Raw genomic sequence first — 27,246 nt, 5'->3', positions numbered from 1 at the left:
ATCCATCATTGGACCATCAAAGAGGACAGTGTGTCAATCATAGTAATGTTCCACTTGCTAATGTCATCAATTGTGGCCAAACGAGAAGTTGAACCCAGTAGTTGCAGCACATGGTCACCAAGGCCTGATGGGAAAATCTACGTATACACACACGAAATCAACAATTTATAATCAAATCAAAACAAATCTTGTGTGGGGAAATTCAGCATACACACAAAGACAGACTTCTAATTTACAACCCAAAAACAAACCCTATTTGACAGTGGGACACCATGCAAGAATCATATTTATACACAAACTGGAAATATTTTCAGAATTCTATGACTAAAAAGCTGAGACAACTTTTTCTTTCCTGCTGTGTTATACAGTCCAGTATTTAGTGTCTCTGACCTGGTTTAACTTGTTAAGAATGACCGCCTGGAGGCTGGTGTCCACCACTTTCTCAGTGATAGCTGCCAGGTTTTCCTGCAAGACGGTGATGTCCAGATACAGATCAAACTGGATGGCATTAAAACCGAAAGGAAAAGCTCCATCTGCAATTGTTGTTCCTGTTATGTTGCTCACTGTAAGACACACAACAGAGGAATTGAGTGAAGCACACAATCTCAATATGTGTAATACGCTGTACCTCGATGTGTTTTGCCCTGTAGTATACGGTTACCTGTAGTACTTTCTGAGTTGCATTCTGTAAAGAATGTCCTAAGCTTTATCAGTGGGATCTTCTGCTCCCTCAGGACTGAAAATAATTTCCTTTTGACATTCTTCAACAATGCACAAACAGGGACAAAATGTAATCAGTCCAGAAAGTTTAAAGTTGGGTTTATAAATCACAAACACAATGGTGAAACGGTTTACATACAAAGCCAATTGTGTCACAGAGGCCTGATTTGAAATAGACAACCAGGATGCCAAGTTGTTCCACGGTCTGCTCATTCCATGTTGAGGGATTACTGATTCATGATAAACAATGTCAGAGGTCAAAAAAATATCAAATGCAATCTATAGACACACACCATTTCCATTTGTTTTATGTCCTTTTAAAACCAATGATAAAATCATTTTCTACAACATAGATGAAAGATGTGCACAAATGCACTTGAAGCTATGACTCACCCATAAGCAGTGTTTCCACTGAGGAGCAGTGACTGTACAGCGGTGACCTGAGAATCAGAAAGATCTCCACAGTTCTTCAGTTTCTCCAAAATGAAAGGGTCAGAGTTCTGGATGTAGGAGGAGTCCAGTGTACAGGCCATATTTCCCAGAACCTCCACCTGATCCCTGGTCAGACTCACACCAGATATACCCTACAACATCACAACCCATGAAGAAAAGTCACACAGAATCTATAAGAATGGGGGGGGGGGGGTGTCTTGTGTGGATTCCACTGTTTAGTGTCTATTGTTTAAGCCTGAACATGTTCATATTTTCACTTGTTTTCAACAATGGAATTGCATAAGAGATGAATTGATTATAATTTGATGGCTGATTTGCAGATTTAAGAGCTAATATTGAATGTGTTGGTCTATGAATATTTTACTATGTGTGTATTACCAGGCAGTCCTTTGCATTGTTGAACAGTATGGTTGTTTTGTCAAGGACAGGAGAAAGAACTGAGAAATCTGCTCTGCCAAGGGCACGGAAATATGATTGGCAGTTCACATTCTGTATTGTCTCGTAGCTACACACACACACACACACACACACACACACACACACACACACACACACACACACACACACACACAGCCAGCATATGACCTTTTTTTCTTGATATCATATACTTGAATACAGTATTTTCTGTATGTGAATATGTTCCACACCTGTAGTACAGAAGCATATCAGAGGGGACATTCATAAAGCTTTCGACTTGATCTTCTTTCACATAGTTGTACATGCAGGTCAGCTGAAACACAGAATGTGTTGTGTGATTGTGTGTTTTCTCATTTACCAGTAAAGGTTTGGGTCTACCTGCTGTCTCTGATTCATTCTGTGTGCAGAATGTGATTGAATATCAGAGTGTATGTACCTGAGCCTCTGTCAGGACGACCTTGTCTCTGCCTGCACGTGGTCTACAGGCTTTGACTAGATCTTTGGCTTTCTTCTGTGGGAGAGTTGAGCTACAAGAGAATCCCTGCAGTACTGATGCTGACAGACTGCAGGGAGAAACACACCCACAGTCACAAATAGACATACACAGTGATGGGTGTATTCACAGAACAGATCTTTACATTAGCTATATTAGATAGACTGTGTGTGTGTGTGTGTGTGTGTGTGTGTGTGTGTGTGTGTGTGTGTGTGTGTGTGTGTGTGTGTGTGTGTGTGTCCTAACTCACTCTTCTGGATTAGTACAGGCACTGGCCACTGCACCGAAGAACATCATAGCCTGGTAAAAATGAAAAAAAGTCTTAACATTTTTTGATGAGTTTTATAGCCTGACATCCAAACAAGTCAGGAAATCAGATTAGGGGAACTGCTGCTATTACAGTCGAGGCATGAGACTTTAGTTTTTCAGTGTAACAAAGTGGGTGGGTTTAAGTACCTGTTCATGACTCCAGCTCTTGTTATTGATGAGTGAAACTTCCACAGAGCTCAGAGATGTCAGTAGAACAAGTGGAATATACATCACTAGTGCATCCGGAACATTTTGTATGACAGAGGTTTGGTCTACAGAGATTACCTGGAACAACGTGTTAGAGCGGACTTCAACAAAGCAACTGCATGTTACTGCACTTTTATAGGAGAAGGTAATAAAGATATGTTTGTGTGTGTGTGTGTGTGTGTGTGTGTGTGTGTGTGTGTGTGTGTGTGTGTGTGTGTGTGTAAAACAAAGTAAATACCTTTTGGACAAATGTCTGTTGTAGAATAACTGGGGCTGATAGAATATTAGCAATGAATGTTGGATTCTGAGATAAAGACAGAAGCTCAGAAGATGGGATGATGGATATGGCTGTAGAAGGAACACCACCAATAAGTGTTCCCAATGATACCAGAGAGGAGGCACTGTTGATCTGTGAGAGTAAAACAATCATATCCTTAACTTGAAAACATTTCTGATTCTGAATTTTAGAACTTGTGCAATAAGAAAGAAATTAAATTACAGACCTTTTGGTAACATGGTATAGTTAGTAAATGTATAAACATAAATAGAATATTGACATGGTGATTGTGATCAAAAATGGCAAGCTTTCACTTTCTGTAACATAGAGCAACATTCCTGACAAATGGGCAGTGTACGCTTACATTAAAGCCTGAACTAATGATGCTCTGGATGAGGGCATTCACTTGGCCCTGGTCCCAGCCACTGATGATACCGAGTGTTGACAGAGCACCGCTTATCACATTGGGAGGGGCGGAGTTTATCTGGCCCACAGTCAAGCCCACACACTGGCTTCCCAATGTTTGGATGGTGGCTGCAGATATATCAGGGAACTTTGCTACCAGCACCGCTGTTACCTGAAAGGAGAAGAAGGTTAGAGGTGACTGGCACTACTACACAAGAAGTGATTAGTGAACACACAAGTCTTATTGATTGATTACCTCTGGATTTATTTCTGTGCAGAAGATGTTGATGCTAGTCAGGATTGTCTGAATGTCTGCATCTCCAAGAAAAACAAACATGGAGGCAGGACTTTGACACAGCAGCTCAGCAGGCAATCTATAAAAACACAAACAACCTTTTAGAATGCATACACAGATATTTGCACGTATATATGGTCTTTTACATGTGGGATTTGAATCTATAAAGGGTTGGATAAATAAATGAAATAAACAAATTTAAATTTTGTTCAATGTTGAGGTTTGAGTGGTACCCGAGAGGGCTGAAGTCAGGATTCTGGATGTACAACTGTGTTGTATAATACTCCAAGACACTGGCTGAAATTCCTGGGTTGTTGAACAACTGAAGGTTTTCAGAGTTCTCCAGGAACACACTTGACTAAAAGACACAATAAAACACACATTATCACAGCACTACAAACTGTGTACATTGTGTGATGTAGTTAACAGAAATATGTTTGAATGACTAATATAGATAATTGCAGGTGTGTGTGTGTGTGTGTGTGTGTGTGTGTGTGTGTGTGTGTGTGTGTGCACTACCATGCTTCCTGATAGAAATGATTGTAGATCACTGAGGGTGATGAAGGTGACGAAGAATCCAATGTTGTCTGCAAACCAGGCAGTGGAGTTTAGAAAAGGATCTGAGGAGTTATAGCAGCGGGGGCTGGCATCTGCAAAATACACAATCACATGTTGAGACACACATGTAGTGCACACACAAACAAACGGAAATGCTTGTACAGAGAGAACTAGAAAAAAGAAACAAGAAAAATGTAGTTATTCTTACCACCACTGCTCAGATACACTTTTATAGAGCTGTACACATCAGCTTGGGAGAAATCAGCTGCAGAAAAATTGAAGTTGTCCCCCAGGATAGACACCCTGCTCACAAACACATACGTACAGGAGATTTCTTTACTATATGACCTCAGTTTTTTTCCGCCACCAGACATGTGGCAGTGTTTATGATGAAAACCCTGTTTAATGAAACATCCAATAAAGAACTTACAGTTTCCTGTATGACAGACAAGAGGCACCACTGAGCTGGGTGGAGCTGATGAGCTGAGAACTGAGGTAGGGCAGGTAGTGAACCAGTATAACATTAAACCACTGTTCTACATCAGCCTGAGTTGAGGCACTGAGAGCACGAGGCCACACACACTCCAATGTTTGGCTGGCCAGAACTGAGGACAAAACAGGCTCCTGTAGAGAGAAACAGTGATTACTCTATCAGCCATTCCTGGCAGAATAAAGGCAAGTAGTCTACATGGACAAAAATCTAGGTGAAATAAAAACTGGCCTACCATCTCCAGGTACTGATTGGTCCTACTGTAGTTGTCAAGTAGTGTGCAGAGCTCGGAACCATTAACAACTGTGTTCGGTCTGTTCAGGAACTCACTAAGTTCTTCTGGAGAGATGGAGCTCAAGAGCTAGAAAACACAGAAGGAAGACAAAGCATTAACTACAGATAGTGATGTGCTTAACTCATTGGCTTTCCTACAGTGAGCGAAGCACTGAAGCAATTGGTGTTATAGAGCAAACACACCTCTGTCTGTCGGTCATCTGGGATAAGAGACAGGAAGTCTATTAGGTCAGGGAATCCAAAACTGAGGAACAACTGTTTCAGGAACATGTAAAAGCTTCCACCACCATAGCAACTCAGGCCTGTGAAGCAACAGAGGACACTGATGTAAAAGGTCTGTGGTGAATTCAGATTGAGCATCTAGGACACTCCTGACTTACCCGAACCCTAACATTATCAGCCTGAAATCACATCTTCTTATCACTGCCTACCTAGTAGCCTGAAACAGCAAATAAACACACAAACCTTGGCTGGACTGGTACTTGAGATAGTCTTGTATGTAATTGAAAACAGTGTTGGACTGTGTTGCAGAGAGGTCACTGTACACATTATCAAGTCCGTTCACTCTGTAAATACAGCAAAAGTGGGAAACAAATTCAAATTCTAAAAAGTAACAAAATAATCATTTGCTGTGTTTGTGTTATGAAGAGATGCTCACATCTCTCTGTAGGAGTCACAGCCGATGGTCATGGGGATGATCGACAGGGTGTTTGAACCAATACCAGGAAGTAAGATGGAAAGGTAATTCTGGAACCACAGGGCAAAGTCCTCTGGGCTGAAACGTTGGAAGTGAGGCACCAGATCTAAGAGCGTTATGTTCAGAATGGTGTCTGAAATTGCTGAAGGAATGCTAGTGAGGTTCATCTGCAATCACAAGGTATCATCCATCAATTAGTATGCACAGAATAATGTCTTTTTTGATAAAAAAAAACAAAAACAAAAAAAAACACAAGAAAATAATTTGTGATCTGGTCTTTAGGCAACAGAGATGCTCACTTGTATTGCAGTCTGGCTGAAGTTTGTGAAGAACATGCCAAGTTGATTGAGATCAAAAGATGCGATCATACTGCTAAACACCTCTCTAATCACTAAGTCATTTCCCAACACTCCTGTATCCGCCTGCAGGATGAACTGAGCCTTCTGCTCAATGGACAGTAAACCAAACACTGCAACCTGCAGGAGAAAAAAAACATTCATATCACATTATGTTTACACCAGGTCTTCAAGTAAAACAAATGGACACTGCTTGCAGCAGCTGTCTGTTCTCTTCATCAAAACCCAGAAACCAACTGTTACTACTACAGTCAGCTGCAACTCCACAAGAAACATAAAGTTGGTGCAATTGGGATGTTACTCACACTAGAGAAATTTGCATTTAAAATTTTCAGCTCTGTCAAGGTGGCATAATTGAAGAAACTGCCAAGGTTCGTTAAAAGCCAGTCATTGCTGCCTGAAGTTGTGGAAACACAGCCAGGATCTAGATGGAACCAAGATCATTAGTTCAACTAATTACACCATTCTAAATTGGCCCTGTTTAGTTTTATTCAGACAAAAGAATCACCCTTAATTCAAGCAGGTGAAAACTAATTCAAAAATGTCAGTTGTCTGTATTACAACAACTAAAAGGGGAGTACTTACCTGGTGAGCCATCTTTTGAGAGGAAAGGAAAGATGAATGAAGAAAAGACCAGCTGCTTCTGTTTCTCTGTCATGAGTGATTCTTGACTACTGAGAGCTTTCACACTATGTTTGGTGAGAACAGATTGGATATTCTCATCAATTATTTCCTCATGTCCTATATAACACATCTGAAGTTCAGAAATTTCATTGTCCATACTTACACAATTTGGTAGGTCTCACAGCTGAATTTTGTGAAACTGAGGCTGGATAGAAAGTCTGTGGACACTGATGAAAACAATGGTCTGAGCCTCATCTGGAACCACTCGCTGATGAAAGTGGCATTCATCAACTGTGCTGCAGTGAAGTCCTTGATTATCACCTCCCAGATAGCATCAAGTATATGTGGGTCAGTCTGAATGCTCTTATCGGTCTACATGACAGAGTGAAAGATTACATACTTCAATGCATATTTCCACAAAACATTTTTTATACTACAACACCTGTCAGTATGATGGCAAGTTTATTCATTCATTTCATTGACTGCAAATTCAATTTTTTTTTTTACCACCACTGGGTCCCAACTCCCTATGTAATACTCCCTTAATCCTAGAATCGGGTGTGGCAGAATGAGCCAAGCAACAGTGAGAATCTGGACTACTGGAGACTCAAACACAATGAAAACAGGGATTAGTTTAGCTCAAACCCACTGGTCTCGGTGCCCCAAAATTGTTCTGCCGATCCCGATGGTTGCAACCTGTTCTTCTGCCAGTGCACCCTCATGCTCCTCTCCCAACCACAAGCATATCCGACTGACCGAACAATGATTGAATATGTAATCCTCCACCTCTCTGGCAAAGCCATTAATTGAGCAACAGACATCCGAGAGTTCCAATGCGCTTGCTGCCCCAGCTATTCGTCATTTTGAAAGGAGGTCAGGTGCCGGTTTGCCCACCGTAGGGTTCAAACAAACTCCCCTGCCTTGGAGTTCCACTGGGGTTGTTGCCCAGCCTCAGTTTCCTGCTGGGAGCATTGCTCCACCTCTGTTTCTGCTAAAGAGGCTGCCCAGCCTTTGTGCCCCTCTGAGAGTGCCAAACAGTCCTAGAGAGAGTGCCAGAGAGGGTGTCTCACCACTCCTGAGCTCCGCAAAGGAGCCTTTGCTCCAAAGACCTGCATAGCGTCCCATAGAGAGCACTCTTCTGTTCCTAATTCTCACAGAGAGTGCCAGAGAAAGTGACATTTGCGATGCCCTCTAAATCCCCTTCTCCGAAAGGTGCTGCTCTGCCCCCGAGTCCTGCAGATGTCGCCACTGGACCACTACACCCTATTCCCTGCTCCCTATTCCATTGTCCCTATCTGTGTCCTAAATGTTTTGCACCTGTTCCTTGTTAGTCCTCAGTGTATTTAAGTTACCCCTTCAGCTTTTGTTCTTGTTGGTTTATTAACATGTCGTTTCAGGTTGTGCCATGTCGTGAGGTCCGCATGCTGTTATGTTCCTGTGCCCTGATGCTTTTGTTTTGCTGTTATGTACCGGTTTTCTATTTCAAGTCCAATGTTGTTTCTTGAGCCATATGTGACTTTACATTCCAAAGTTTTCTGTTCTTGGGTTTAATGACTTAAGTTAATAAAGAACTGTGAACTTGTCAATTCCGACAGTGTCCCTGCATGTGAGTTCTAACACCTCCCTGAGCGACTTGGATTCGAGACCCAGGGGTGACAAGCAACAATCAAATTTGCATACCATGCTTGAAAACCTTTGCAATGCGTCACCCAAAAAGCCAGCAAAATTTTGGAAGAACAACTTCCAAGCATCTTTAGAGTATTTCAGGCTGCTTGGCAGTTTGCATGTGAGCAGAGTGAACAGATCCTCGGATGACAATACAGCAACCTTAAAAGGCAACAAACAAAGGTTTCTGTGGTCAACTCATTTTCTGCATAACATTAGCAAAGCTGGAAACAGATATTTGATTCACGGAATACTTACCGGTGAACAGGCATAGTCAGAAATGCTAAAGTTACATAGTACTGTAGAGACATTTCCGGATGCAAATTCACTATCAAGTCGGTCACTATGTAGAAAAACAAGAAGAATGTTTTTATTTTTTTCAAAACAAATTCTGTAAAGTTGAGTCCTTTTTCATTTCATAAATAAAACTCACCTGTTTACACCATAACAAGGGTTGCGGTTGATGATGCTAAGATTCAGTGTGTCCAGATCAGTTTGGTTCTGTTGTGACACCCAGGACTGAACTGCTGAGGAGTACTCAAACAGTTTCAGATCAGCAATGTTTATACCCATTAGACCTCTCACTGTGCTCACATTCAGGGTCTGGCAAACAAAAAAGTACTTGTTATCTATTTTATCTTCAGTTTTCAATTTTTCACTACATTTAATTCAAACATTCAATATTTCAGCAACAAATTCTCTGGTTAATATTTTCTTCTTTATACCTTGAAAACAGCAGGGTTCAGACTAATGAATACAGTGATGTCCATGTTAATGTCCTGAGTGGATAAAAATTCGATATCCTCCACTGGAGCACCACCTACAAACACACAAACAAACACACACACACACACACACACACACACACACACACACCTCAACATGTTCATATGTACAATTAACTTAAATTCAGACACAATTCAGACTTTTTAAAAACATGTATTTTTTAGTCTTCCTGTATGCATGAATGTTTGTTTTACCCAGGTAAGGTATCATGAGCTGGTAGTATATTGTGGCACTTCTGTGAAAGTTGCTAAATGAATACTTGATAATGATGTACAGAGTAGATTTCTGTTCAAAGGAACATGAGGACAGATCTGGAGACAGGAACATCCTGCAAAGAGAACAAAAATTTATATTAAAATTCAGATCATTCTTCATCTCTTTATTTTGTTTGTCCATGTTTGTGTATGTATGTGAGCAGGGACTTACATTAAACTCTCAGGAGTGATATTTTCCAGTATACTGATGTCTAATGTACAGATGTAGGAACCAATGACATTTATTTCAGCACTTCCCAGAGAGTGATCACCCATGCTCAGATACCTCATAATTACTGCTTTTCCCTTAAAAAAATAATACACAAGCGTTTTTGTAGCAAGCACAACAGTATCTGAGAAATACAAAATGTCAGCTAGTATGCTTGCAGTATAAACTTTCTTTCGGCTTCTCCCGTTAGGGGTCGCCACAGCGGATTATCCTTATTCATGAACCGCATGTTTGATTTGGCACATGTTTTTACGCTGGATGCCCTTCCTATTGCAACCCTCCCCATTTATCTACTAAGAGTGCACTGGCTTGTGCAACCCATTACTGGGGTTAGTTCCCTGACCGTATAACTAGTTAAAAACATTTATGAAATAATTCAGTTTTAAATTAACACTAGACCTGAAGCTCTGCCTGCTTTCTAAAAAATACCTTCATATACATTTCCACCTCTATTGTCAGTGATAACATTTTCATCATCATCGTTGTGTACATCATTTGTAAGAAATAAAAACATTTTTGCATTTTTTGTAAATTCTAGTCTCTCTAAAGGGGATTGAACATGCTCTTTGACTGCAAAAGTGTTTTATCTGCAACTATGTCATGATATCTAATCAATGAAGGATCACAGATACTTTCTCTCACCCTCACTAAATCATCCCAGATGAGCTCTATCTCTCTCTCATTCTCTCTCTCTCTCTCTCTCTCTCTCTCTCTCTCTCTCTCTCTCTCTCTCTCTCTCTCTCTCTATCACACATGCACAAACAACCTTTTATTACCTTTTCTGGTTCCCAGTATCCATCATTGGAATCCATCAAAGAGGACAGTGTGTCAATCATAGTAATGTTCCACTTGCTAATGTCATCAATTGTGGCCAAACGAGAAGTTGAACCCAGTAGTTGCAGCACATGGTCACCAAGGCCTGATGGGAAAATCTACGTATACACACACGAAATCAACAATTTATAATCAAATCAAAACAAATCTTGTGTGGGGAAATTCAGCATACACACAAAGACAGACTTCTAATTTACAACCCAAAAACAAACCCTATTTGACAGTGGGACACCATGCAAGAATCATATTTATACACAAACTGGAAATATTTTCAGAATTCTATGACTAAAAAGCTGAGACAACTTTTTCTTTCCTGCTGTGTTATACAGTCCAGTATTTAGTGTCTCTGACCTGGTTTAACTTGTTAAGAATGACCGCCTGGAGGCTGGTGTCCACCACTTTCTCAGTGATAGCTGCCAGGTTTTCCTGCAAGACGGTGATGTCCAGATACAGATCAAACTGGATGGCATTAAAACCGAAAGGAAAAGCTCCATCTGCAATTGTTGTTCCTGTTATGTTGCTCACTGTAAGACACACAACAGAGGAATTGAGTGAAGCACACAATCTCAATATGTGTAATACGCTGTACCTCGATGTGTTTTGCCCTGTAGTATACGGTTACCTGTAGTACTTTCTGAGTTGCATTCTGTAAAGAATGTCCTAAGCTTTATCAGTGGGATCTTCTGCTCCCTCAGGACTGAAAATAATTTCCTTTTGACATTCTTCAACAATGCACAAACAGGGACAAAATGTAATCAGTCCAGAAAGTTTAAAGTTGGGTTTATAAATCACAAACACAATGGTGAAACGGTTTACATACAAAGCCAATTGTGTCACAGAGGCCTGATTTGAAATAGACAACCAGGATGCCAAGTTGTTCCACGGTCTGCTCATTCCATGTTGAGGGATTACTGATTCATGATAAACAATGTCAGAGGTCAAAAAAATATCAAATGCAATCTATAGACACACACCATTTCCATTTGTTTTATGTCCTTTTAAAACCAATGATAAAATCATTTTCTACAACATAGATGAAAGATGTGCACAAATGCACTTGAAGCTATGACTCACCCATAAGCAGTGTTTCCACTGAGGAGCAGTGACTGTACAGCGGTGACCTGAGAATCAGAAAGATCTCCACAGTTCTTCAGTTTCTCCAAAATGAAAGGGTCAGAGTTCTGGATGTAGGAGGAGTCCAGTGTACAGGCCATATTTCCCAGAACCTCCACCTGATCCCTGGTCAGACTCACACCAGATATACCCTACAACATCACAACCCATGAAGAAAAGTCACACAGAATCTATAAGAATGGGGGGGGGGGGTGTCTTGTGTGGATTCCACTGTTTAGTGTCTATTGTTTAAGCCTGAACATGTTCATATTTTCACTTGTTTTCAACAATGGAATTGCATAAGAGATGAATTGATTATAATTTGATGGCTGATTTGCAGATTTAAGAGCTAATATTGAATGTGTTGGTCTATGAATATTTTACTGTGTGTGTATTACCAGGCAGTCCTTTGCATTGTTGAACAGTATGGTTGTTTTGTCAAGGACAGGAGAAAGAACTGAGAAATCTGCTCTGCCAAGGGCACGGAAATATGATTGGCAGTTCACATTCTGTATTGTCTCGTAGCTACAACACACACACACACACACACACACACACACACACACACACACACACACACACACACACACACACACACACAGCCAGCATATGACCTTTTTTTCTTGATATCATATACTTGAATACAGTATTTTCTGTATGTGAATATGTTCCACACCTGTAGTACAGAAGCATATCAGAGGGGACATTCATAAAGCTTTCGACTTGATCTTCTTTCACATAGTTGTACATGCAGGTCAGCTGAAACACAGAATGTGTTGTGTGATTGTGTGTTTTCTCATTTACCAGTAAAGGTTTGGGTCTACCTGCTGTCTCTGATTCATTCTGTGTGCAGAATGTGATTGAATATCAGAGTGTATGTACCTGAGCCTCTGTCAGGACGACCTTGTCTCTGCCTGCACGTGGTCTACAGGCTTTGACTAGATCTTTGGCTTTCTTCTGTGGGAGAGTTGAGCTACAAGAGAATCCCTGCAGTACTGATGCTGACAGACTGCAGGGAGAAACACACCCACAGTCACAAATAGACATACACAGTGATGGGTGTATTCACAGAACAGATCTTTACATTAGCTATATTAGATAGACTGTGTGTGTGTGTGTGTGTGTGTGTGTGTGTGTGTGTGTGTGTGTGTGTGTGTGTGTGTGTGTGTGTGTTTTCCTAACTCACTCTTCTGGATTAGTACAGGCACTGGCCACTGCACCGAAGAACATCATAGCCTGGTAAAAATGAAAAAAAGTCTTAACATTTTTTGATGAGTTTTATAGCCTGACATCCAAACAAGTCAGGAAATCAGATTAGGGGAACTGCTGCTATTACAGTCGAGGCATGAGACTTTAGTTTTTCAGTGTAACAAAGTGGGTGGGTTTAAGTACCTGTTCATGACTCCAGCTCTTGTTATTGATGAGTGAAACTTCCACAGAGCTCAGAGATGTCAGTAGAACAAGTGGAATATACATCACTAGTGCATCCGGAACATTTTGTATGACAGAGGTTTGGTCTACAGAGATTACCTGGAACAACGTGTTAGAGCGGACTTCAACAAAGCAACTGCATGTTACTGCACTTTTATAGGAGAAGGTAATAAAGATATGTTTGTGTGTGTGTGTGTGTGTGTGTGTGTGTGTGTGTGTGTGTGTGTGTGTGTGTGTGTGTGTGTGTGTGTGTAAAACAAAGTAAATACCTTTTGGACAAATGTCTGTTGTAGAATAACTGGGGCTGATAGAATATTAGCAATGAATGTTGGATTCTGAGATAAAGACAGAAGCTCAGAAGATGGGATGATGGATATGGCTGTAGAAGGAACACCACCAATAAGTGTTCCCAATGATACCAGAGAGGAGGCACTGTTGATCTGTGAGAGTAAAACAATCATATCCTTAACTTGAAAACATTTCTGATTCTGAATTTTAGAACTTGTGCAATAAGAAAGAAATTAAATTACAGACCTTTTGGTAACATGGTATAGTTAGTAAATGTATAAACATAAATAGAATATTGACATGGTGATTGTGATCAAAAATGGCAAGCTTTCACTTTCTGTAACATAGAGCAACATTCCTGACAAATGGGCAGTGTACGCTTACATTAAAGCCTGAACTAATGATGCTCTGGATGAGGGCATTCACTTGGCCCTGGTCCCAGCCACTGATGATACCGAGTGTTGACAGAGCACCGCTTATCACATTGGGAGGGGCGGAGTTTATCTGGCCCACAGTCAAGCCCACACACTGGCTTCCCAATGTTTGGATGGTGGCTGCAGATATATCAGGGAACTTTGCTACCAGCACCGCTGTTACCTGAAAGGAGAAGAAGGTTAGAGGTGACTGGCACTACTACACAAGAAGTGATTAGTGAACACACAAGTCTTATTGATTGATTACCTCTGGATTTATTTCTGTGCAGAAGATGTTGATGCTAGTCAGGATTGTCTGAATGTCTGCATCTCCAAGAAAAACAAACATGGAGGCAGGACTTTGACACAGCAGCTCAGCAGGCAATCTATAAAAACACAAACAACCTTTTAGAATGCATACACAGATATTTGCACGTATATATGGTCTTTTACATGTGGGATTTGAATCTATAAAGGGTTGGATAAATAAATGAAATAAACAAATTTAAATTTTGTTCAATGTTGAGGTTTGAGTGGTACCCGAGAGGGCTGAAGTCAGGATTCTGGATGTACAACTGTGTTGTATAATACTCCAAGACACTGGCTGAAATTCCTGGGTTGTTGAACAACTGAAGGTTTTCAGAGTTCTCCAGGAACACACTTGACTAAAAGACACAATAAAACACACATTATCACAGCACTACAAACTGTGTACATTGTGTGATGTAGTTAACAGAAATATGTTTGAATGACTAATATAGATAATTGCAGGTGTGTGTGTGTGTGTGTGTGTGTGTGTGTGTGTGTGTGTGTGTGCACTACCATGCTTCCTGATAGAAATGATTGTAGATCACTGAGGGTGATGAAGGTGACGAAGAATCCAATGTTGTCTGCAAACCAGGCAGTGGAGTTCAGAAAAGGATCTGAGGAGTTATAGCAGCGGGGGCTGGCATCTGCAAAATACACAATCACATGTTGAGACACACATGTAGTGCACACACAAACAAACGGAAATGCTTGTACAGAGAGAACTAGAAAAAAGAAACAAGAAAAATGTAGTTATTCTTACCACCACTGCTCAGATACACTTTTATAGAGCTGTACACATCAGCTTGGGAGAAATCAGCTGCAGAAAAATTGAAGTTGTCCCCCAGGATAGACACCCTGCTCACAAACACATACGTACAGGAGATTTCTTTACTATATGACCTCAGTTTTTTTTCGCCACCAGACATGTGGCAGTGTTTATGATGAAAACCCTGTTTAATGAAACATCCAATAAAGAACTTACAGTTTCCTGTATGACAGACAAGAGGCACCACTGAGCTGGGTGGAGCTGATGAGCTGAGAACTGAGGTAGGGCAGGTAGTGAACCAGTATAACATTAAACCACTGTTCTACATCAGCCTGAGTTGAGGCACTGAGAGCACGAGGCCACACACACTCCAATGTTTGGCTGGCCAGAACTGAGGACAAAACAGGCTCCTGTAGAGAGAAACAGTGATTACTCTATCAGCCATTCCTGGCAGAATAAAGGCAAGTAGTCTACATGGACAAAAATCTAGGTGAAATAAAAACTGGCCTACCATCTCCAGGTACTGATTGGTCCTACTGTAGTTGTCAAGTAGTGTGCAGAGCTCGGAACCATTAACAACTGTGTTCGGTCTGTTCAGGAACTCACTAAGTTCTTCTGGAGAGATGGAGCTCAAGAGCTAGAAAACACAGAAGGAAGACAAAGCATTAACTACAGATAGTGATGTGCTTAACTCATTGGCTTTCCTACAGTGAGCGAAGCACTGAAGCAATTGGTGTTATAGAGCAAACACACCTCTGTCTGTCGGTCATCTGGGATAAGAGACAGGAAGTCTATTAGGTCAGGGAATCCAAAACTGAGGAACAACTGTTTCAGGAACATGTAAAAGCTTCCACCACCATAGCAACTCAGGCCTGTGAAGCAACAGAGGACACTGATGTAAAAGGTCTGTGGTGAATTCAGATTGAGCATCTAGGACACTCCTGACTTACCCGAACCCTAACATTATCAGCCTGAAATCACATCTTCTTATCACTGCCTACCTAGTAGCCTGAAACAGCAAATAAACACACAAACCTTGGCTGGACTGGTACTTGAGATAGTCTTGTATGTAATTGAAAACAGTGTTGGACTGTGTTGCAGAGAGGTCACTGTACACATTATCAAGTCCGTTCACTCTGTAAATACAGCAAAAGTGGGAAACAAATTCAAATTCTAAAAAGTAACAAAATAATCATTTGCTGTGTTTGTGTTATGAAGAGATGCTCACATCTCTCTGTAGGAGTCACAGCCGATGGTCATGGGGATGATCGACAGGGTGTTTGAACCAATACCAGGAAGTAAGATGGAAAGGTAATTCTGGAACCACAGGGCAAAGTCCTCTGGGCTGAAACGTTGGAAGTGAGGCACCAGATCTAAGAGCGTTATGTTCAGAATGGTGTCTGAAATTGCTGAAGGAATGCTAGTGAGGTTCATCTGCAATCACAAGGTATCATCCATCAATTAGTATGCACAGAATAATGTCTTTTTTGATAAAAAAAAACAAAAACAAAAAAAAACACAAGAAAATAATTTGTGATCTGGTCTTTAGGCAACAGAGATGCTCACTTGTATTGCAGTCTGGCTGAAGTTTGTGAAGAACATGCCAAGTTGATTGAGATCAAAAGATGCGATCATACTGCTAAACACCTCTCTAATCACTAAGTCATTTCCCAACACTCCTGTATCCGCCTGCAGGATGAACTGAGCCTTCTGCTCAATGGACAGTAAACCAAACACTGCAACCTGCAGGAGAAAAAAAACATTCATATCACATTATGTTTACACCAGGTCTTCAAGTAAAACAAATGGACACTGCTTGCAGCAGCTGTCTGTTCTCTTCATCAAAACCCAGAAACCAACTGTTACTACTACAGTCAGCTGCAACTCCACAAGAAACATAAAGTTGGTGCAATTGGGATGTTACTCACACTAGAGAAATTTGCATTTAAAATTTTCAGCTCTGTCAAGGTGGCATAATTGAAGAAACTGCCAAGGTTCGTTAAAAGCCAGTCATTGCTGCCTGAAGTTGTGGAAACACAGCCAGGATCTAGATGGAACCAAGATCATTAGTTCAACTAATTACACCATTCTAAATTGGCCCTGTTTAGTTTTATTCAGACAAAAGAATCACCCTTAATTCAAGCAGGTGAAAACTAATTCAAAAATGTCAGTTGTCTGTATTACAACAACTAAAAGGGGAGTACTTACCTGGTGAGCCATCTTTTGAGAGGAAAGGAAAGATGAATGAAGAAAAGACCAGCTGCTTCTGTTTCTCTGTCATGAGTGATTCTTGACTACTGAGAGCTTTCACACTATGTTTGGTGAGAACAGATTGGATATTCTCATCAATTATTTCCTCATGTCCTATATAACACATCTGAAGTTCAGAAATTTCATTGTCCATACTTACACAATTTGGTAGGTCTCACAGCTGAATTTTGTGAAACTGAGGCTGGATAGAAAGTCTGTGGACACTGATGAAAACAATGGTCTGAGCCTCATCTGGAACCACTCGCTGATGAAAGTGGCATTCATCAACTGTGCTGCAGTGAAGTCCTTGATTATCACCTCCCAGATAGCATCAAGTATATGTGGGTCAGTCTGAATGCTCTTATCGGTCTACATGACAGAGTGAAAGATTACATACTTCAATGCATATTTCCACAAAACATTTTTTATACTACAACACCTGTCAGTATGATGGCAAGTTTATTCATTCATTTCATTGACTGCAAATTCAATTTTTTTTTTTACCACCACTGGGTCCCAACTCCCTATGTAATACTCCCTTAATCCTAGAATCGGGTGTGGCAGAATGAGCCAAGCAACAGTGAGAATCTGGACTACTGGAGACTCAAACACAATGAAAACAGGGATTAGTTTAGCTCAAACCCACTGGTCTCGGTGCCCCAAAATTGTTCTGCCGATCCCGATGGTTGCAACCTGTTCTTCTGCCAGTGCACCCTCATGCTCCTCTCCCAACCACAAGCATATCCGACTGACCGAACAATGATTGAATATGTAATCCTCCACCTCTCTGGCAAAGCCATTAATTGAGCAACAGACATCCGAGAGTTCCAATGCGCTTGCTGCCCCAGCTATTCGTCATTTTGAAAGGAGGTCAGGTGCCGGTTTGCCCACCGTAGGGTTCAAACAAACTCCCCTGCCTTGGAGTTCCACTGGGGTTGTTGCCCAGCCTCAGTTTCCTGCTGGGAGCATTGCTCCACCTCTGTTTCTGCTAAAGAGGCTGCCCAGCCTTTGTGCCCCTCTGAGAGTGCCAAACAGTCCTAGAGAGAGTGCCAGAGAGGGTGTCTCACCACTCCTGAGCTCCGCAAAGGAGCCTTTGCTCCAAAGACCTGCATAGCGTCCCATAGAGAGCACTCTTCTGTTCCTAATTCTCACAGAGAGTGCCAGAGAAAGTGACATTTGCGATGCCCTCTAAATCCCCTTCTCCGAAAGGTGCTGCTCTGCCCCCGAGTCCTGCAGATGTCGCCACTGGACCACTACACCCTATTCCCTGCTCCCTATTCCATTGTCCCTATCTGTGTCCTAAATGTTTTGCACCTGTTCCTTGTTAGTCCTCAGTGTATTTAAGTTACCCCTTCAGCTTTTGTTCTTGTTGGTTTATTAACATGTCGTTTCAGGTTGTGCCATGTCGTGAGGTCCGCATGCTGTTATGTTCCTGTGCCCTGATGCTTTTGTTTTGCTGTTATGTACCGGTTTTCTATTTCAAGTCCAATGTTGTTTCTTGAGCCATATGTGACTTTACATTCCAAAGTTTTCTGTTCTTGGGTTTAATGACTTAAGTTAATAAAGAACTGTGAACTTGTCAATTCCGACAGTGTCCCTGCATGTGAGTTCTAACACCTCCCTGAGCGACTTGGATTCGAGACCCAGGGGTGACAAGCAACAATCAAATTTGCATACCATGCTTGAAAACCTTTGCAATGCGTCACCCAAAAAGCCAGCAAAATTTTGGAAGAACAACTTCCAAGCATCTTTAGAGTATTTCAGGCTGCTTGGCAGTTTGCATGTGAGCAGAGTGAACAGATCCTCGGATGACAATACAGCAACCTTAAAAGGCAACAAACAAAGGTTTCTGTGGTCAACTCATTTTCTGCATAACATTAGCAAAGCTGGAAACAGATATTTGATTCACGGAATACTTACCGGTGAACAGGCATAGTCAGAAATGCTAAAGTTACATAGTACTGTAGAGACATTTCCGGATGCAAATTCACTATCAAGTCGGTCACTATGTAGAAAAACAAGAAGAATGTTTTTATTTTTTTCAAAACAAATTCTGTAAAGTTGAGTCCTTTTTCATTTCATAAATAAAACTCACCTGTTTACACCATAACAAGGGTTGCGGTTGATGATGCTAAGATTCAGTGTGTCCAGATCAGTTTGGTTCTGTTGTGACACCCAGGACTGAACTGCTGAGGAGTACTCAAACAGTTTCAGATCAGCAATGTTTATACCCATTAGACCTCTCACTGTGCTCACATTCAGGGTCTGGCAAACAAAAAAGTACTTGTTATCTATTTTATCTTCAGTTTTCAATTTTTCACTACATTTAATTCAAACATTCAATATTTCAGCAACAAATTCTCTGGTTAATATTTTCTTCTTTATACCTTGAAAACAGCAGGGTTCAGACTAATGAATACAGTGATGTCCATGTTAATGTCCTGAGTGGATAAAAATTCGATATCCTCCACTGGAGCACCACCTACAAACACACAAACAAACACACACACACACACACACACACACACACACACACACACCTCAACATGTTCATATGTACAATTAACTTAAATTCAGACACAATTCAGACTTTTTAAAAACATGTATTTTTTAGTCTTCCTGTATGCATGAATGTTTGTTTTACCCAGGTAAGGTATCATGAGCTGGTAGTATATTGTGGCACTTCTGTGAAAGTTGCTAAATGAATACTTGATAATGATGTACAGAGTAGATTTCTGTTCAAAGGAACATGAGGACAGATCTGGAGACAGGAACATCCTGCAAAGAGAACAAAAATTTATATTAAAATTCAGATCATTCTTCATCTCTTTATTTTGTTTGTCCATGTTTGTGTATGTATGTGAGCAGGGACTTACATTAAACTCTCAGGAGTGATATTTTCCAGTATACTGATGTCTAATGTACAGATGTAGGAACCAATGACATTTATTTCAGCACTTCCCAGAGAGTGATCACCCATGCTCAGATACCTCATAATTACTGCTTTTCCCTTAAAAAAATAATACACAAGCGTTTTTGTAGCAAGCACAACAGTATCTGAGAAATACAAAATGTCAGCTAGTATGCTTGCAGTATAAACTTTCTTTCGGCTTCTCCCGTTAGGGGTCGCCACAGCGGATTATCCTTATTCATGAACCGCATGTTTGATTTGGCACATGTTTTTACGCTGGATGCCCTTCCTATTGCAACCCTCCCCATTTATCTACTAAGAGTGCACTGGCTTGTGCAACCCATTACTGGGGTTAGTTCCCTGACCGTATAACTAGTTAAAAACATTTATGAAATAATTCAGTTTTAAATTAACACTAGACCTGAAGCTCTGCCTGCTTTCTAAAAAATACCTTCATATACATTTCCACCTCTATTGTCAGTGATAACATTTTCATCATCATCGTTGTGTACATCATTTGTAAGAAATAAAAACATTTTTGCATTTTTTGTAAATTCTAGTCTCTCTAAAGGGGATTGAACATGCTCTTTGACTGCAAAAGTGTTTTATCTGCAACTATGTCATGATATCTAATCAATGAAGGATCACAGATACTTTCTCTCACCCTCACTAAATCATCCCAGATGAGCTCTATCTCTCTCTCATTCTCTCTCTCTCTCTCTCTCTCTCTCTCTCTCTCTCTCTCTCTCTCTCTCTCTCTCTCTCTATCACACATGCACAAACAACCTTTTATTACCTTTTCTGGTTCCCAGTATCCATCATTGGAATCCATCAAAGAGGACAGTGTGTCAATCATAGTAATGTTCCACTTGCTAATGTCATCAATTGTGGCCAAACGAGAAGTTGAACCCAGTAGTTGCAGCACATGGTCACCAAGGCCTGATGGGAAAATCTACGTATACACACACGAAATCAACAATTTATAATCAAATCAAAACAAATCTTGTGTGGGGAAATTCAGCATACACACAAAGACAGACTTCTAATTTACAACCCAAAAACAAACCCTATTTGACAGTGGGACACCATGCAAGAATCATATTTATACACAAACTGGAAATATTTTCAGAATTCTATGACTAAAAAGCTGAGACAACTTTTTCTTTCCTGCTGTGTTATACAGTCCAGTATTTAGTGTCTCTGACCTGGTTTAACTTGTTAAGAATGACCGCCTGGAGGCTGGTGTCCACCACTTTCTCAGTGATAGCTGCCAGGTTTTCCTGCAAGACGGTGATGTCCAGATACAGATCAAACTGGATGGCATTAAAACCGAAAGGAAAAGCTCCATCTGCAATTGTTGTTCCTGTTATGTTGCTCACTGTAAGACACACAACAGAGGAATTGAGTGAAGCACACAATCTCAATATGTGTAATACGCTGTACCTCGATGTGTTTTGCCCTGTAGTATACGGTTACCTGTAGTACTTTCTGAGTTGCATTCTGTAAAGAATGTCCTAAGCTTTATCAGTGGGATCTTCTGCTCCCTCAGGACTGAAAATAATTTCCTTTTGACATTCTTCAACAATGCACAAACAGGGACAAAATGTAATCAGTCCAGAAAGTTTAAAGTTGGGTTTATAAATCACAAACACAATGGTGAAACGGTTTACATACAAAGCCAATTGTGTCACAGAGGCCTGATTTGAAATAGACAACCAGGATGCCAAGTTGTTCCACGGTCTGCTCATTCCATGTTGAGGGATTACTGATTCATGATAAACAATGTCAGAGGTCAAAAAAATATCAAATGCAATCTATAGACACACACCATTTCCATTTGTTTTATGTCCTTTTAAAACCAATGATAAAATCATTTTCTACAACATAGATGAAAGATGTGCACAAATGCACTTGAAGCTATGACTCACCCATAAGCAGTGTTTCCACTGAGGAGCAGTGACTGTACAGCGGTGACCTGAGAATCAGAAAGATCTCCACAGTTCTTCAGTTTCTCCAAAATGAAAGGGTCAGAGTTCTGGATGTAGGAGGAGTCCAGTGTACAGGCCATATTTCCCAGAACCTCCACCTGATCCCTGGTCAGACTCACACCAGATATACCCTACAACATCACAACCCATGAAGAAAAGTCACACAGAATCTATAAGAATGGGGGGGGGGGGGTGTCTTGTGTGGATTCCACTGTTTAGTGTCTATTGTTTAAGCCTGAACATGTTCATATTTTCACTTGTTTTCAACAATGGAATTGCATAAGAGATGAATTGATTATAATTTGATGGCTGATTTGCAGATTTAAGAGCTAATATTGAATGTGTTGGTCTATGAATATTTTACTATGTGTGTATTACCAGGCAGTCCTTTGCATTGTTGAACAGTATGGTTGTTTTGTCAAGGACAGGAGAAAGAACTGAGAAATCTGCTCTGCCAAGGGCACGGAAATATGATTGGCAGTTCACATTCTGTATTGTCTCGTAGCTACACACACACACACACACACACACACACACACACACACACACACACACACACACACACACACACACAGCCAGCATATGACCTTTTTTTCTTGATATCATATACTTGAATACAGTATTTTCTGTATGTGAATATGTTCCACACCTGTAGTACAGAAGCATATCAGAGGGGACATTCATAAAGCTTTCGACTTGATCTTCTTTCACATAGTTGTACATGCAGGTCAGCTGAAACACAGAATGTGTTGTGTGATTGTGTGTTTTCTCATTTACCAGTAAAGGTTTGGGTCTACCTGCTGTCTCTGATTCATTCTGTGTGCAGAATGTGATTGAATATCAGAGTGTATGTACCTGAGCCTCTGTCAGGACGACCTTGTCTCTGCCTGCACGTGGTCTACAGGCTTTGACTAGATCTTTGGCTTTCTTCTGTGGGAGAGTTGAGCTACAAGAGAATCCCTGCAGTACTGATGCTGACAGACTGCAGGGAGAAACACACCCACAGTCACAAATAGACATACACAGTGATGGGTGTATTCACAGAACAGATCTTTACATTAGCTATATTAGATAGACTGTGTGTGTGTGTGTGTGTGTGTGTGTGTGTGTGTGTGTGTGTGTGTGTGTGTGTGTGTGTGTGTGTGTGTGTTTCCTAACTCACTCTTCTGGATTAGTACAGGCACTGGCCACTGCACCGAAGAACATCATAGCCTGGTAAAAATGAAAAAAAGTCTTAACATTTTTTGATGAGTTTTATAGCCTGACATCCAAACAAGTCAGGAAATCAGATTAGGGGAACTGCTGCTATTACAGTCGAGGCATGAGACTTTAGTTTTTCAGTGTAACAAAGTGGGTGGGTTTAAGTACCTGTTCATGACTCCAGCTCTTGTTATTGATGAGTGAAACTTCCACAGAGCTCAGAGATGTCAGTAGAACAAGTGGAATATACATCACTAGTGCATCCGGAACATTTTGTATGACAGAGGTTTGGTCTACAGAGATTACCTGGAACAACGTGTTAGAGCGGACTTCAACAAAGCAACTGCATGTTACTGCACTTTTATAGGAGAAGGTAATAAAGATATGTTTGTGTGTGTGTGTGTGTGTGTGTGTGTGTGTGTGTGTGTGTGTGTGTGTGTGTGTGTGTGTGTGTGTGTGTAAAACAAAGTAAATACCTTTTGGACAAATGTCTGTTGTAGAATAACTGGGGCTGATAGAATATTAGCAATGAATGTTGGATTCTGAGATAAAGACAGAAGCTCAGAAGATGGGATGATGGATATGGCTGTAGAAGGAACACCACCAATAAGTGTTCCCAATGATACCAGAGAGGAGGCACTGTTGATCTGTGAGAGTAAAACAATCATATCCTTAACTTGAAAACATTTCTGATTCTGAATTTTAGAACTTGTGCAATAAGAAAGAAATTAAATTACAGACCTTTTGGTAACATGGTATAGTTAGTAAATGTATAAACATAAATAGAATATTGACATGGTGATTGTGATCAAAAATGGCAAGCTTTCACTTTCTGTAACATAGAGCAACATTCCTGACAAATGGGCAGTGTACGCTTACATTAAAGCCTGAACTAATGATGCTCTGGATGAGGGCATTCACTTGGCCCTGGTCCCAGCCACTGATGATACCGAGTGTTGACAGAGCACCGCTTATCACATTGGGAGGGGCGGAGTTTATCTGGCCCACAGTCAAGCCCACACACTGGCTTCCCAATGTTTGGATGGTGGCTGCAGATATATCAGGGAACTTTGCTACCAGCACCGCTGTTACCTGAAAGGAGAAGAAGGTTAGAGGTGACTGGCACTACTACACAAGAAGTGATTAGTGAACACACAAGTCTTATTGATTGATTACCTCTGGATTTATTTCTGTGCAGAAGATGTTGATGCTAGTCAGGATTGTCTGAATGTCTGCATCTCCAAGAAAAACAAACATGGAGGCAGGACTTTGACACAGCAGCTCAGCAGGCAATCTATAAAAACACAAACAACCTTTTAGAATGCATACACAGATATTTGCACGTATATATGGTCTTTTACATGTGGGATTTGAATCTATAAAGGGTTGGATAAATAAATGAAATAAACAAATTTAAATTTTGTTCAATGTTGAGGTTTGAGTGGTACCCGAGAGGGCTGAAGTCAGGATTCTGGATGTACAACTGTGTTGTATAATACTCCAAGACACTGGCTGAAATTCCTGGGTTGTTGAACAACTGAAGGTTTTCAGAGTTCTCCAGGAACACACTTGACTAAAAGACACAATAAAACACACATTATCACAGCACTACAAACTGTGTACATTGTGTGATGTAGTTAACAGAAATATGTTTGAATGACTAATATAGATAATTGCAGGTGTGTGTGTGTGTGTGTGTGTGTGTGTGTGTGTGTGTGTGTGTGCACTACCATGCTTCCTGATAGAAATGATTGTAGATCACTGAGGGTGATGAAGGTGACGAAGAATCCAATGTTGTCTGCAAACCAGGCAGTGGAGTTCAGAAAAGGATCTGAGGAGTTATAGCAGCGGGGGCTGGCATCTGCAAAATACACAATCACATGTTGAGACACACATGTAGTGCACACACAAACAAACGGAAATGCTTGTACAGAGAGAACTAGAAAAAAGAAACAAGAAAAATGTAGTTATTCTTACCACCACTGCTCAGATACACTTTTATAGAGCTGTACACATCAGCTTGGGAGAAATCAGCTGCAGAAAAATTGAAGTTGTCCCCCAGGATAGACACCCTGCTCACAAACACATACGTACAGGAGATTTCTTTACTATATGACCTCAGTTTTTTTTCGCCACCAGACATGTGGCAGTGTTTATGATGAAAACCCTGTTTAATGAAACATCCAATAAAGAACTTACAGTTTCCTGTATGACAGACAAGAGGCACCACTGAGCTGGGTGGAGCTGATGAGCTGAGAACTGAGGTAGGGCAGGTAGTGAACCAGTATAACATTAAACCACTGTTCTACATCAGCCTGAGTTGAGGCACTGAGAGCACGAGGCCACACACACTCCAATGTTTGGCTGGCCAGAACTGAGGACAAAACAGGCTCCTGTAGAGAGAAACAGTGATTACTCTATCAGCCATTCCTGGCAGAATAAAGGCAAGTAGTCTACATGGACAAAAATCTAGGTGAAATAAAAACTGGCCTACCATCTCCAGGTACTGATTGGTCCTACTGTAGTTGTCAAGTAGTGTGCAGAGCTCGGAACCATTAACAACTGTGTTCGGTCTGTTCAGGAACTCACTAAGTTCTTCTGGAGAGATGGAGCTCAAGAGCTAGAAAACACAGAAGGAAGACAAAGCATTAACTACAGATAGTGATGTGCTTAACTCATTGGCTTTCCTACAGTGAGCGAAGCACTGAAGCAATTGGTGTTATAGAGCAAACACACCTCTGTCTGTCGGTCATCTGGGATAAGAGACAGGAAGTCTATTAGGTCAGGGAATCCAAAACTGAGGAACAACTGTTTCAGGAACATGTAAAAGCTTCCACCACCATAGCAACTCAGGCCTGTGAAGCAACAGAGGACACTGATGTAAAAGGTCTGTGGTGAATTCAGATTGAGCATCTAGGACACTCCTGACTTACCCGAACCCTAACATTATCAGCCTGAAATCACATCTTCTTATCACTGCCTACCTAGTAGCCTGAAACAGCAAATAAACACACAAACCTTGGCTGGACTGGTACTTGAGATAGTCTTGTATGTAATTGAAAACAGTGTTGGACTGTGTTGCAGAGAGGTCACTGTACACATTATCAAGTCCGTTCACTCTGTAAATACAGCAAAAGTGGGAAACAAATTCAAATTCTAAAAAGTAACAAAATAATCATTTGCTGTGTTTGTGTTATGAAGAGATGCTCACATCTCTCTGTAGGAGTCACAGCCGATGGTCATGGGGATGATCGACAGGGTGTTTGAACCAATACCAGGAAGTAAGATGGAAAGGTAATTCTGGAACCACAGGGCAAAGTCCTCTGGGCTGAAACGTTGGAAGTGAGGCACCAGATCTAAGAGCGTTATGTTCAGAATGGTGTCTGAAATTGCTGAAGGAATGCTAGTGAGGTTCATCTGCAATCACAAGGTATCATCCATCAATTAGTATGCACAGAATAATGTCTTTTTTGATAAAAAAAAACAAAAACAAAAAAAAACACAAGAAAATAATTTGTGATCTGGTCTTTAGGCAACAGAGATGCTCACTTGTATTGCAGTCTGGCTGAAGTTTGTGAAGAACATGCCAAGTTGATTGAGATCAAAAGATGCGATCATACTGCTAAACACCTCTCTAATCACTAAGTCATTTCCCAACACTCCTGTATCCGCCTGCAGGATGAACTGAGCCTTCTGCTCAATGGACAGTAAACCAAACACTGCAACCTGCAGGAGAAAAAAAACATTCATATCACATTATGTTTACACCAGGTCTTCAAGTAAAACAAATGGACACTGCTTGCAGCAGCTGTCTGTTCTCTTCATCAAAACCCAGAAACCAACTGTTACTACTACAGTCAGCTGCAACTCCACAAGAAACATAAAGTTGGTGCAATTGGGATGTTACTCACACTAGAGAAATTTGCATTTAAAATTTTCAGCTCTGTCAAGGTGGCATAATTGAAGAAACTGCCAAGGTTCGTTAAAAGCCAGTCATTGCTGCCTGAAGTTGTGGAAACACAGCCAGGATCTAGATGGAACCAAGATCATTAGTTCAACTAATTACACCATTCTAAATTGGCCCTGTTTAGTTTTATTCAGACAAAAGAATCACCCTTAATTCAAGCAGGTGAAAACTAATTCAAAAATGTCAGTTGTCTGTATTACAACAACTAAAAGGGGAGTACTTACCTGGTGAGCCATCTTTTGAGAGG

At 40.8% G+C, this 27,246-nt stretch overlaps 1 protein-coding gene across 1 annotated transcript; it reads right to left on the bottom strand.

Annotated features, from left to right (window-relative positions):
* Positions 1–5: 5 nt before the first annotated feature.
* LOC310737424 (uncharacterized protein) lies at positions 6–27,237 on the bottom strand (the record flags this gene model as incomplete). The annotated part of the gene is made up of 86 exons (XM_083561753.1): positions 27,224–27,237; positions 26,944–27,062; positions 26,582–26,758; positions 26,244–26,449; positions 26,051–26,151; positions 25,769–25,887; positions 25,527–25,652; positions 25,232–25,425; positions 25,010–25,104; positions 24,763–24,893; positions 24,481–24,605; positions 24,209–24,326; positions 23,912–24,124; positions 23,509–23,679; positions 23,201–23,338; positions 22,995–23,044; positions 22,688–22,814; positions 22,482–22,564; positions 22,211–22,337; positions 21,773–21,963; positions 21,519–21,609; positions 21,321–21,420; positions 21,050–21,222; positions 20,641–20,796; positions 19,810–19,943; positions 19,578–19,711; positions 19,321–19,415; positions 19,029–19,198; positions 18,854–18,938; positions 18,611–18,757; positions 17,094–17,302; positions 16,892–16,995; positions 16,612–16,730; positions 16,250–16,426; positions 15,912–16,117; positions 15,719–15,819; positions 15,437–15,555; positions 15,195–15,320; positions 14,900–15,093; positions 14,678–14,772; positions 14,431–14,561; positions 14,149–14,273; positions 13,877–13,994; positions 13,580–13,792; positions 13,177–13,347; positions 12,869–13,006; positions 12,663–12,712; positions 12,359–12,485; positions 12,153–12,235; positions 11,875–12,001; positions 11,438–11,628; positions 11,184–11,274; positions 10,986–11,085; positions 10,715–10,887; positions 10,306–10,461; positions 9,473–9,606; positions 9,241–9,374; positions 8,986–9,080; positions 8,694–8,863; positions 8,519–8,603; positions 8,276–8,422; positions 6,759–6,967; positions 6,557–6,660; positions 6,277–6,395; positions 5,915–6,091; positions 5,577–5,782; positions 5,384–5,484; positions 5,102–5,220; positions 4,860–4,985; positions 4,565–4,758; positions 4,343–4,437; positions 4,096–4,226; positions 3,810–3,934; positions 3,538–3,655; positions 3,241–3,453; positions 2,838–3,008; positions 2,540–2,677; positions 2,334–2,383; positions 2,027–2,153; positions 1,821–1,903; positions 1,552–1,678; positions 1,114–1,304; positions 860–950; positions 662–761; positions 391–563; positions 6–137 (listed from the first exon to the last, which is right to left on the bottom strand). The coding sequence occupies exons 3-86, from the start codon at positions 26,648–26,650 to the stop codon at positions 6–8; spliced, it is 11,298 nt and encodes a 3,765-aa protein (XP_083417879.1). The 5' UTR covers positions 26,651–26,758; positions 26,944–27,062; positions 27,224–27,237.
* Between the last annotated feature and the right edge of the window lie 9 nt (positions 27,238–27,246).

The sequence above is a fragment of the Silurus aristotelis genome, assembly GCF_946808225.1.
Source record: "Silurus aristotelis genome assembly, chromosome: 2".
Lineage (NCBI taxonomy): Eukaryota > Metazoa > Chordata > Actinopteri > Siluriformes > Siluridae > Silurus > Silurus aristotelis.
Note: the sequence above shows the minus strand (reverse complement) of the source record. Positions and strands in the feature narration are given on the sequence as shown.